Source organism: Sturnira hondurensis, unplaced genomic scaffold (assembly GCF_014824575.4).
Source record: "Sturnira hondurensis isolate 20B ecotype Veracruz unplaced genomic scaffold, ASM1482457v3 Scaffold0012533, whole genome shotgun sequence".
Taxonomy (NCBI): domain Eukaryota; kingdom Metazoa; phylum Chordata; class Mammalia; order Chiroptera; family Phyllostomidae; genus Sturnira; species Sturnira hondurensis.
In genome coordinates, this window is record NW_028085164.1 from 188398 (window position 1) to 201409 (window position 13012).

General features: G+C 40.3%; 1 protein-coding gene across 1 annotated transcript in view; it reads left to right on the forward strand.

Annotated features, from left to right (window-relative positions):
* Positions 1 to 12535, forward strand: part of IL18RAP (interleukin 18 receptor accessory protein) — a 33763-nt gene extending 21228 nt beyond the window's left edge. The window contains exons 6-11 of the mRNA XM_037060817.1: positions 1824 to 1889; positions 3295 to 3418; positions 5294 to 5445; positions 7985 to 8122; positions 10880 to 11053; positions 11824 to 12535. Of these exons, the coding sequence (XP_036916712.1) occupies positions 1824 to 1889; positions 3295 to 3418; positions 5294 to 5445; positions 7985 to 8122; positions 10880 to 11053; positions 11824 to 12197 (1028 nt within the window). The 3' untranslated portion in view covers positions 12198 to 12535. The remainder of the gene's footprint in view (positions 1 to 1823; positions 1890 to 3294; positions 3419 to 5293; positions 5446 to 7984; positions 8123 to 10879; positions 11054 to 11823) is intronic.
* Positions 12536 to 13012: the final 477 nt, after the last annotated feature.

Below are 13012 nucleotides of genomic sequence, written 5' to 3' on the forward strand. Positions count from 1 at the left end.
AGAATCCCCCAGGAAGATGGAATAGGGGTATGAAAACAAAGAAAAACTGTCTTAGGCACAGTGACTGAAGTGTCTGCAGAAGGAAAGAATGATATACTACTGCCTCAAATGGTGAGGCCTGGGAACTGATCATTGGATCTGGAAAGGCAGAGGTCATTATTTACCTCAGCAGGTGGGTGATCATGGAAGGGTGGGCAGGAGAGCAGTAGAGGAAATAAAATTGATGATGTAGGAGAAATGTCATTTCAAGGACCAAGGCCTTCTGTATGGAAGGCACCTAGAGAGTGAGTTGCACCACTCAGGGAGAGTAGAACAAAAGAGCACTAGGAGAAACTGGGAAGAGAACTCATATCCACAAGAGATACAGAGGAGAGGAGCCCACCACACAGAGACAAGTGAGCATAGAGCTGTGAGGTGAGCAGGAGAATCCAAAAACAAGGAACTGAAAGAGGAGAGGGTTCCAAAAAAGGTGTGGCCAATGCTGTTTGGAATAAAGCAGATGAAAATTTCAGTTGTGCCCAATGGATTTAGGTGCAAGTTTTCTGGTAACTTTAGCCAAAGCAGTTTCAGTGGAGTGATGGAGGCAGAAATCAGATTCCATGGGAGGTGATGAAATAGAAGTAACAAGCACATAACGCTCATTCAATAATTTGGCTGAAACTGCCCTGGCTGGTGTGGCTCAGTGGATTGATTGCTGGCCTGTGAAGAAAAGGGTCACTGGTTCCAGAGGGGAGAGGGGAGGGAATTTCAGGGGAAATAAGGGAGGGATTTAGAGGAACCTATATAAAGGATACATGGACAACAACTGAGAAGGGTGGAAATGGGAGGGAAGGGGGAGGATGGGGGGTGGGATGGGATGGGAGTAATAGACAGAAAACTGTACTTGAAAAATAATTAAATAAAAAATTTGGAAAAAAAAAGGGTCACTGGTTCAATTTCCAGTCAGGGCACATGCCTGGGTTGCAGGCCATGTCCCCAGTAGGAGCAGTGTGAGAGACAACCACATGGTGATGTTTCTCTCCTTCTCTTTCTCCCTCCCTTCCCCTCTCTCTAAAAATAAACAAATAAAATATTAAAAATAAAGAATTTGGCTGAAACCTAGGAGAGTGAGTGAGGTAGGGATGTGAGGTGGAGGGTTTTATTCTTTTTTTAAGACATAGAGACTGAGCATGGGTAATTCTGAGTGGGAAGGAGAGAGAGCATTAAAGACACAAGACAGAGATACTGTAGTTGAAAAAAGGAGGTCCCGAAAAATTAAGAGAGGACATCCAGAGTAAAGGTGATTAATTTTCCTGTATCAGGAGATGGAACTTATTCTAGAGGTTTGACAGTGGAGGCACACTTGAAAGTTTGTGGCAAGAAGTTGAGAAATAAATAATTAATAAAGAGTTGGACTCACCTTTATTTTGAGACAATCTATGAATTTACGAATGGAGGTGGTGGACTCTAATCTGGCTGACTTGTGCATTTTCTCAGGTGGGTTCTCCTTTGTGTTGGGTTACTCAGCTGGATGGCCCCTACAAGAAATTTTGTAGGAGAAGATGGAGATGGAGGTTTAAATCTGCAATGGGCAAGCAGGGGTGGTGTGGAAGAAAATGTACCCAGGCAGATTTATCAAAAACCAACGTTTGCCAGCACCTGCACAGTCATTCTGAAAGCTTGCTTTTTGTATAAAACCTGAGTTTCTAGCCATAAGAAATATGGATAAAATTTGAAGAGGCAGCCCCAAAACAGAGATCTAAGTGTGCCCGTGTGTGCACATCTTCAGCAAGCAGATTTCAGATCTCTCAGTGCAAATAATGATTTTCTTTTTCGCTTTTTAGTGAAGGACACAACTCTCAAACCAGATATTCTAGAACCTGTCAAGGACATCCTGGAAGTAGAACTTGGTAAGATGGGCTGAATAATCAAACTTGGAAGCAAGTCTAAGTGTAATATAAGAAAAAGAGAGTTAAATTCAAGTCACATAGAATTGGGCTTGAATCTTGACTCAGCCACTGATTAATGTTGTGACCTTATAAATCACTTACAGTAATCTTTCTAAGCCTCGGTTTTTAAATCTGTGAATAGGCAAAATAAAACTGACCTCACAAGGTTACAGTGAGAGATATAAGACAATATGTGTTAGGTGGCTGGTGCATTTGACATAGTCAATAGACCCCAGGAATAAGTGATTACATACGCTAAGTCAACAGGCTTGATTAGGTCTACAAATTTAGCCAATTTACCAACTTGAGTATAATTAAGCTTTAAAATATGACATTTGGTTTGGTCTTCAAGGTAACTATAGGAGAATGCTATAATCCCCGTTCAATTCGTTTGTTTTTTCAAAGCAGTGCCTTGTTTCCGTAGGAGGGCAAACTGACTTTCCTATAGTCCCCTTTCATTTTGTCAACTTCAATAACATTTACATAGTACAAAACAGCTGAATAAGAGCTGTATTATTAATAATTAAGTGCTAGTCACTTCAATAAAATAAGTGTTCTTTTAAATGTGGAAATATTTACGACAGAAATGAGAAAATAGATATTATGGTAAAGGACCACTAGGTGGCAGTATCAGTATACCCTGATTATAAAATTAGCAAAATGGGCAACAACACTAGAATGGAAGTAGGAAAAAAGGGGAAAAAACCTTTAACTAAAAAAAATTCCATATGATCTCAGTGAATTTTAAAGTATTACTAGGGAACAAACATTATTAATTTGCAAAAATGAATTTTCAAGTAGAATCCCTGTTTCATGGTTAAAATATTAAGTTTGAGGCAGAGCATATCTGGATATCCCTCATGAGAAAATGGGGAGAAAGAAGGTAGTGTGATAAAATACATTCACATCCGTAGTCGATTGTACAAAAAGCAGCTGAATATCTAAATTATGTTCTACATATCATTCTTTAAACTACATATTACAGTAACCTCCTAATTTTTTACTTAATATCCAAATATTGGTTAAAAATGTTCTTTATTGACACACTTGGTAATGCAACAACAGTGTTGGAAGACCGAGCTGGTTGCTGAAACTTCATATTTTCTTGGTGTGTATTCTCAAACCATTTGAAACCCTTAATGCTATGACCATACCAATCTTCATTTTAAGAACATATAGTCACATGTTTGAGATCTAAGTATTGCCCACTAGAGACTAATGTACATGGTTTCATATGTTTCTGAATGAGAGACAGGTAGAAATTTGGTTATTATTTTTGGTTCAACTGTTTTACCTATAAACCTGTTGCAACAGGAAACAGTCTTCATGGCTTCCTTCTTCTTTTCTGTGGTCCCTTCATTTTCAGGAAAGTCTTTGACTCTTTACTGCACAGCAAGATTTGGCTTTGAAAAGGACTTTAAACCTGTGATAAGATGGTACAGCAAAGATTCTGACCAGGAGCTGGAAATCCCAACAACTGAGGTGAGAAGGTAAGAAGGAAATTAGAGGACAATATTCGTTACAACCCACAGTAAATGCTTTCACCTTTGGAAATGTAAAAAATGTACACACAGAGGTGAGCATACACACACATTCACCCACAGTTGATGGTGTAGCTACGAGTAACAACTAGAGGTGAAAATGAAAGTATGAAAGTGTATGTTAATTTTAAACTTGGAGGACAAATCCAGTTTACAACAGGGACATAAAATGAAATATTTAAGTTGCTATAAAGCTCAATTTGTAGCAACAATTTGATGTGGCTGCTGTAATCATCAGGCTAACAAGGAGATGGGGGCACACTGACACAGCCTGCTTGAATAGAAGCAGCATGTTCAACAAAAACAGAAGAATGCTGCCCACCATCCCCACTCCAGCTCCCCATTTTCCCCAGTGCCGTCCATTCAGAGTATCCAAATATTCAGAGTCATTAACAGTCCAGGAAGTAGGAAATGAGGAAATGGTACAAGAATAAGGAGTCTGACCAAAAATTATGAGACATGAGGAATAGTTTAACCAACACAAACTGGAAAGGAGACTCAGTAGTGCTATATGTCTTGAAGTGTTTGGAAGCTGCTCTGTTTTAGGAGAAACTAGATTGTACAGTTCTCAAGATTAGTGGCCAGAATTTAATGGGAAGACAATATGGCTCAATAAAATGGAAACTTCTAGACATTTCATCTATCCAACTCCTCACAAAACTGGACTCTGGTTTTTAGAGGATTAAGGGCTTGGATTCAATCTGTTAGGCATGTTGCAAAAAAAAATACAGTTCCTCATCTTTGTAAGATCTTTCCCACATAATAGTCTATGGATTAAGCAAACTTCTGATTTTTAAAACATTTTAATAAACCAGTATAATGTATTTTGATAAAATACAACACTACAAAAAAGTAATGGACAGATTTTGGGAACAGTGATAAAATTTACCAAGAACTTCTAAAACCAGGACCATTGGGTCCTCTATTATCTGATATTGCAGCATAATTCAAAGTAATCAACTATGACAAAGAGATTATGTTCTGACTTCACATGGCTTTTGGTATGAAACTCTGTTTGCCACCTATTGGAAATGTGACCCCATGAGTTTCCATCATGCCACCTACAATCCACCTTGTATTGTTCCTCTAAGGAGTGTATACAGTTGAGATGATATGCTTATCACAGCTTCTAGTGGGTAAGAAGTATTCTGTAAAAAAAATTGGTATTACAGGCTCCAAACAATACAGACTAATGTGAATGCATTATTCACATAAACAATATTCCTTAACATGAGTACAGACTAGAGATTGGCAACTTTAGAGAATCCAAACTATGAATAAATGCCCAGACTCCCACTTCCTAGATAGGGTAGAACAGCACAGGCTGAAGAATCAGGTTGCCACATGAACTAAGACTCACCTTCTGTGCCTGGTCTTCATTGCTGGTCATGTTAGGATAGTCATACCATTACCTTGTGGAATTTCTGTGAGGTGTGGAATGGAAAAGACCCAATACCTCTCATTTTGTGGTCAGAAGACAGCCTGATACATAGTGAAACCTCTGTAGAAGTTAGTCACTTTTAATATTATTAAGTTATTGCTAGAATCTCTTTTCAGGTAAAATTCTAGAATAAGAAAGGTCAGTTAAGGCCCACAAATAAATTATATCTTAGTGTTTGTTAGTGCTTAGAACAATGTTTAGCAGAATCAATATTTTTTTTAAATGAGCTCTTTCAACTGTATTATGTTCTTTTGGTGTCTCCTACTGTGTGACCCCATGGCTCTTCAAATAGCTGGACTGTTTGCTATTTATGTAAGTTCTGAATACTGCAAATGGGTGTCACTTTATCTACTGAACTGGTGTGATATTTTTTTCTTTCCTAGTGTTAAAGCCACTTTTGAGGATGAAATCATCAAGTGTGTTGTCCACTTGAAAGAAGTTACTCAGAGTGATCTTTACAAGACATTCATTTGCTTTGCCCAGAATTCCATTGGGAACACCACCCAATCTATCCAACTGAAGGAAAAGAAAAGAGGTAAGCCTGGGACATTACTGCAGATGCACACAATTGTCTTTATCAATTGAAAGGAGAAGAATTTTCTTAAATAAAAGTGATGATTTTATCAAATAAAATTATGGGTTTATCTACTAATACCCCAAAGGCAAAGTCTAGAGGCAAAGACTGGTGAGGAGGGAAAGAGGCTTTTATCAAAATGCTGGATGATACGGGGACTCCCCATTACAAAGTTCATCTCTTCTATAAAACCCAGACAAAACCCAACTGTCCTCAGCAAAACCAAAATAAAAGGCAGCCAACAGAGTTCCTGCTCCATTTTAAAGTACTGTCCTATGGAGCCTGAGCCAAGTGCTAAGTGGTCATCCAGGTAGCTTAGCTTGTTCCCAGCTGCTGCCCAGCTACAGGATCTCTCCTGGAAGCTGTGTGTGGATCCGGTGTGGCCATGGCCATGCAGTTGCTAGGGCTGAAAATTCCAATCCTCCCAGGTCAGAGAGTGACTGAATTCACTAGAGGATGCTCCACCAGGTCAGGAAGAAAGAGAAATAGAGAGAGAAACAGAGACAGAGACAGAGACACAGAGTCTCCCTCTTGGAGGCCATGGGCCACATGACTACTAAAACCACATGGCCCATGGAGAAGACAGGCCAGTACACCATCCAAGTGCAAGTCTCAAGTAGAAAGTGATGAGCAAGAGAGAGTTTATCTGTTCCCTTGGGTTTACATCAGCTTTGGGTGTGGGATGGGTCAGGTGCTTTCTCAGTGTGGCCAATTAACTTCTCAAAATTTTGTGTGTTTTGGGTAGATCCACTTCCCATCCAACCTCTTCTTTCCCCAAGCTACAGTGACAGGCCTCTTTAGTCCAGCACCTCTCCCTGCCACCATTTTAACTTCTATTGCACATGCGTCTGCCTTCCCAAATGTGGTACTGAAAGGGGTAGGAGGTTTCTTTCCTCTGTTCAGTGATCTTGCTAGCCTTGTGCATGCTCAGTGTAAGAACCTCTCCCTGCCACCATCATGGCTGTAAAGGACACTCCTGTGGCGTTCTGTCAACTCCTTACCTCCCATTCCCTACTCTCTGTATGACATGAGTTGCCCACACTGGGGCCCACTGACAGAGAGCGACTGAACCAAAAGCCCAAATAAAATGACCCTGGAAACCCCACACGGCCTCTCAGATAGTGCCAAGAGCAGCTTCAGTGGAAGGGGCAGGGTATCTGCAGCCAGGAACAGAATTTCTACATGCGGGGCACAGAGAGCTGAATGTCCACAAGCACATGCTTGGTTATCTAGGAAATGTAGCCTTCATGCCTGTGGGACCTGGCACTGTGCTATGAAACTCAATGTCCTCATCATGACCCTAGGTAGCTTGTGAAGGCATTACTCAAACCTCCGACCTTCATCCCCAGTCTCCAAAGAACATAGCTTGGTGCACAAGTGGCTCCCAGGTCCTATTCCCATAGCCTAGCTCTATCTCCCACTATGGTCCCTCCTGGTCTCCACTCTCATCCCACTCCCAGAGGTCTGGACTGGCTGTCTGTTGGTATCAGTGATTATAGCAATTAATATTTATTATGTAAAAATGTTCTATTCACTTTGCTGTATTAACTCATTTAATACCTCAATCAAGGTCACACACAACAAGTTTCATATCAGTGATCCAGAGATGGTCGTTGTTACCAACATTTTGTGTATTGGGGTTAGGTCAGAGTAGCCTATCATTCATGAATTCATCCACTCATTCATTGTACAAATACCTATGCATGCTCTATGTGCTAGATATTGTGCTAGGTCATAGGTCCCTTTCCTATTTTTCTTTCCTGGGTTCCAAATACAGAAAGCATGATGGTTAGGTATTGGAGAGTGGAGTTGTGAAAATGTAATTTTTCTCAGTGTCCAGAAGTATATATGTATATCAAAGATTATAACTTTTTAAAGCTGGCATGGGTGTTCCTGGTAAGGAATAGTTTCTAATTTTTTAAAGAACATTCTCAGAGATGAAGTTGATATCATTCATTCGTTCAACTGATAAATTTTTTTTAGAATAGATGATTGTGAAGCCCATGAGGCAACTAAGACAAAATTTATGACTGATCAACAGTGGATTCTCTGTAAAGGTGTGTTTCATGAGTCAGGTGATGTGAAGGGTGCAAAACTGTGCCAGACATAGGCTGCCAGAGGCTCCTGGCCTCTGGAAGTTTAGACTTTAGTAGGGACAACAATTGATGAAAATAATTTACAATATACAGTGAGAAGGTTGCAAATGTGTTGCATAGAAGTTTATGGGGAAAATGAATAAAAATGGTTGGGATCAGTTTCCTAGGCCATGGCTGATCAGGAACTGCCCATTTCCCCAAGCTCTCTCCAGTTCATTGTAAGATGAACTGGATGTGATTTAAAGCATTTTGCATTCAAGAGAAATGCTTCCAACAGCAGTGATAATTGATAAAAATAATGGGACCAGAAAAGGCTTTGGGTGGGCCCACAGCATTGGCCTGAATAAGGTCTTGCCACAGGAATGTGTTTCTGCATTTGCTCATTGTTGCCATGTTTTCCCCAGTGGTGTTCCTGTACATCCTACTTGGTACCATTATGACCCTAGTAGGCATGTTGACGGCAGCTGCTCTCCTCTTCATGTATTGGATTGAAATAGTACTGCTGTACCGCACCTACCAGAACAAGGATGAGACACTCAGGGGTAAGGTGACTCCAACTTGGCTGTGACTTTTCCTCTCAGTACTGACTTAGACAGAGGAGCTCCAAAAATCAATAATCCCTGATGGATAAGGCCATGTTCCTCAGGCTTTGAGATTTCTTCCAGATCTGATGCTGTACACATGGGAGGGCTGGGAGCAGGTAGAGAAAGTAAGTTTCTTTATTCCAGTTACCAGGAATCTCGCAACTGATGCTATTATCATGCTGAACTTGAAAATTATCTCACTGCTAATCAACTTAAAGCAATATAGTAAATGACTTAACACCTCTGTGCCTTAGTTTCCCCTTTGATAAAATGGAATTGTAACCACAATTTCAATCTCAATGAATGATGTGAGTGCTCATGAGGTTAAGACATCCTAAGTTTTTAGAACAGCGTCTAGCATGTAGTGAACACTCAGTATTATTATTATCTCATGAGTACCAAGTGCTTGCCAATCAAGTGTATTGGCTACTTGTCACAGCAATCCTATAAGCCAGAAAGAAAGACCTGAAGTCATATGCCCCAAGTTGAACTGCTAGGTTATGTTAGAGCTTAGGACTTGGACCCAAGCAGTTTGACTTATAGCACCCATTAATTATTAACTTAGTCAGCCTTATCTGTAAAAAGAGGGGCTTGAAATTGGTAGAAATATCCCCAAAATTGTGAAGCTCTATAAGATGCAAGTACCATAGTATTAATGATATGTCTGTCAGCTTTTCCATGAGACAGGATAATGATGTTTGTTAACGTTTGCTTCTTCAGAACAGAATAGCTACTTCTGTGTTTTTCTAGTCCTAGAATTCCTGAGGTTAGGATATTTGCAGTTTTAGCAAATAACTCTGTTGCTTGGAAAGAGAAGAAGCTCCTCTGCTGGACTCCAGAGCTAATCCTTATCTGACAGGCCTCTTCATACAATGTTTCTCCCACACAAGGAACTCAGTGAGAGCTGTCCTATCGCTGGGGAAATGAGAGTCAGGAAATATACCAGTCACACCTTCTTTTAGATAGGGGCTCTAAAACTTTTGGCATCTCTAAGCCACACTGGGAGAAGAGTTATCTTGGGCCAAACACTAATGAAAACAAAAAATCTCGTGTTTTAAATAAATTTACAATTGTTTGTATTGGACCGCATTCATAACCACCCAGGGCTGCATGCAGCCTGTGGGCCGTGGGTTGGACCCGCCTGCTTTAGACCAATTATTGAGAATACATACTACAAATGCTTAAGCCAAGAGTATTCTTGAGATTTATTTATTTTTAAAGTTAGCTTTTTCGAATTAAGCCAATTATCTAATCAATGTCTTAATCATTTTCTTTGATAACTTCATAGTTCTTTCACTAAAATGCTATTTATCTTAAGATTCTAGAGCTGACACAGAGGAGTCAATCAACTGTGAAACATTTAAATATGCCCTTTCTCTTTTTACTTTGGACAGATACTAGAATTCTGAAGGAAGTGGAACCGGGCTTCAAGCACAATGATTCAGTGCTCTCTCTGATCAATCTAGTGTTATTCAGCAAAACAACTGTTTCCCTTGAGGCTAATGATGAATACATAACAATTTAGAGAGACATAAAATGTCACAATTTTGGAGGACCTAGTGAATTGTCTAGTACTTCCACTCTTATTACCAAGTGAATACAATCTTTTATTATTATAGAAAAATCCTAGTTTGCTGGACTTCCCATGGATATGAAAGGAATTGAGTCAACTATAATGTGTTACATATTTACCCATGAGTGTCCTTCTTTCTATCTGGGTCACCAGTAGCTTCCTATAGTACACCCTTGGGCCTCTGCTCCCTGGTATCTTTCTTTCTTGATTCCAGACCTCCTCCACTCTCTCTTCCGTTTCTATTTCTGGCCTTTACCACTAGGGCTCTTCTTAGGTCCACATTGAACATGTGTAATACTAAGCTGCATCAGCAGCCAGTGCTACTACTATTTTGTAACGATATTATTTTGCAGTCAGTGTTCAAAGTGCTGGAATATGAGCCAGGAGTGTTCAATTCTGAAGCCCATGAATTAACTTGGGAAGTTTTCTACCACTTTCAATAAGTTACTTAGCACGTTCCCATAATCAATGTTCATTTCTAATCATTTAGTCGATAGAAACGTATGAGACCAAAAAATATTCTGAAATAAGTTCCATAAATATAGAGTCCCATTTAGAAGGGAGGGTAAAGGATATTCATCCTGTGGCTGCTATGAGTCAGACCCCAAGCTTGTCATATACATTATCTCCAGCATCCCTGAAGGGAGCCTGCTGGGTAGTTATCATTGCTTCATTTCACACATGGCACGCAAGCTGAGGTATATGTGCCATCAGCTCTCTAATGTGCAGGGTGCTGAGTGTCAGCAGTGCTTTGCTCACTGGATATCTTACTTTGATGGAGTAAACTTTTCTTTGATGTGCAATGAATGAGACAGCAACACTGCAGGTACAGGGAAAGCTCAGAGGAACCTCTGAGTGCTTGTGATTTATCAGAGAAGGCCCCAGCTGTTGGATCTGACATAAGTGGAACTGCAGGAGTTCTTCAGAATGTGATTATAATTTTTGGGCAGACAATAGATTCCACTCAGCAGTGTGATTTTGAAATGGACTCAGCTGATGTTTTTAATTTTTTAAATCAATTTGGTAATGATCCCAACTCTTAAGTCTCACCCATTTATCATATGTTGCAAGCATACATAGACATACGATGATAGCAAAAAATCTGTAAATGGCTTAGATTTTTTATCATTCCTCTCCTTCAGATAAAAAGGAATTTGATGCTTTCATTTCTTATGCAAAATGGAGCTCTTTTGAGAGTGAAACCACTTCATCTGTGAACGAGGAAAACTTGGCCCTGAATCTATTCCCTGAAGTTTTGGAAAACAAATATGGATATACCTTGTGTTTGTTTGAAAGAGATGTAGCCCCAGGAGGAGGTAGGCTCTGCATGCCAGGAGCAAATATAAAACAAAAGGGCCAGTTAAACGCAAGTATTGTCTAATTTTTTCTGTCACTCTTTCTGTTGGGATATACATTTTCTGGAAGGTTTCATGAGCTTAGAACTTTTGGGGCAACAATACAGAAAAATATGTGTTTCAGAGACCTGTACCATCACCTAAAAAATCAATATTCAGAAGAAAAGATAATATCAGGCCATAGGGAGGGCTTCCAGAGCAAAGGTGTCTTTCTTGGTTCTTCAGCAAGAAGTCATTTGTCCTTCTAAACAGGTGGTCCCTCTGCATTCTGTTGCAGACAGTCTGCAACAAACCTCAAAACTGGATCAAGCAGCTTCCTTGAGCCGGGGCCCAGGTCTGGCCTGGCATCAGATGTGCAGACCTCATCCCCTCCTGATGACCTCTCGTGCCTCTGCTACCTCAGATACTCTACCTAAGAGCCTGAACATTCCATTGCCCTCTGTTTTCCCAGCCTGCCTTGTTCTAACAAGCTTTGCTCCTAGAGGAATTGATAATTTGAGGACACAGAAATAAGGGAGAACTGTAAAATTGAGAGCCACTAGACATTAGAATGTATCTTCAACTATTGGCAAAGTTGATATAGAGAATGTGCTATAGTCAACCATGTTTCTTTCCTCCTTCCATGAATGTCTATGGCAAGGAACCCTCTGGGCAGATCTGGGACAGTAAGGATTATTGTGACTCAAGGTTTAACAACAAGGGTTGCAATTAATTTAATTCTTTATTTCCAGTGTACGCAGAAGACATTGTAAGCATTATTAAGAAAAGTAGAAGAGGAATATTTATCTTAAGCCCCAACTATGTCAATGGACCCAGTGTCTTTGAACTACAAGCAGCAGTGAATCTTGCCTTGGATGATCAAACACTGAAACTCATTTTAATTAAGTTCTGTTCCTTCCAAGAGCCAGAGTCTCTACCTCATCTTGTGAGAAAAGCTCTACGGGTTTTGCCCACAGTCACTTGGAGAGGCTTAAAATCAGTGCCTCCCAATTCTAGGTTCTGGACTCAAATGCGCTACCACATGCCTGTGAAAAATTCTAAAGAATTCACATGGAACTATCTCAGAATTATCTCAAGAATTTTTTTTACTGGTAAGACTCAGTAAAATAGAAACCACTAGGAGGAGCTCCCAGCCCAGGGAATGGGGAGCTGGGCCCTAAACCACCTCCATGCAGTCCTGGAGAGCAGAGATGTTGATGGACAGAACATAGAGCATGGATCTGGCTGATCTAAAATGGAAGGTGTTTTGCCAGCCCTGAGTGAGTGCAACAGGCACTGGGATGACACTGAAGCTGTGGTTAGGGCCTCTGATTTCCTCGACTGGACAGACACTCTCACACATTCAGCATGTACCTCCTTAAGACTTTCTTAGTGGTCAACAGAATCAGCAGATGCATTCACTCTTACTTTGTGACTATAGACTATCGTGTCTGCTATGTATTGTGCATGTAAATTTATATATATTTGAAATAAAATAAATATTATTTTATTAGAAACAGTTGATTTATGCTTGTCAAAACTTTTCTGTAAAGAAGACAATTCTTACTCCATGTTCACCGATTAACTCTGGAGCACAGAAAACAAGTAGGAAAGGCAGAGACCAGGGAATGAGGAGCACGGAAGGCCACACTTAGCCTTTACTGTGTTCTTGTGGGAAGTGACAACTCTAGGCAGATGAATTGGAGGAATGAGCCCTTTTTCTTTCAGCTGATGCAGCCTTGTGCCAAAACACAAGTCTTGGGGAGTGGAGTAGAAATATTTTAAGCTTTTCTTTGTCCCCTGGGCCTTTGTGCAAAACCTGAAGTACAAAACCTTGCTCTGGGCCAATTTAACTAAGGACCTTCTAGGCCAAAATGAGAAGCAATGAATGGACTAGCAGCTACATACCAAGTGGAAAGGCAGTGGCAAGAGTTACCTGCC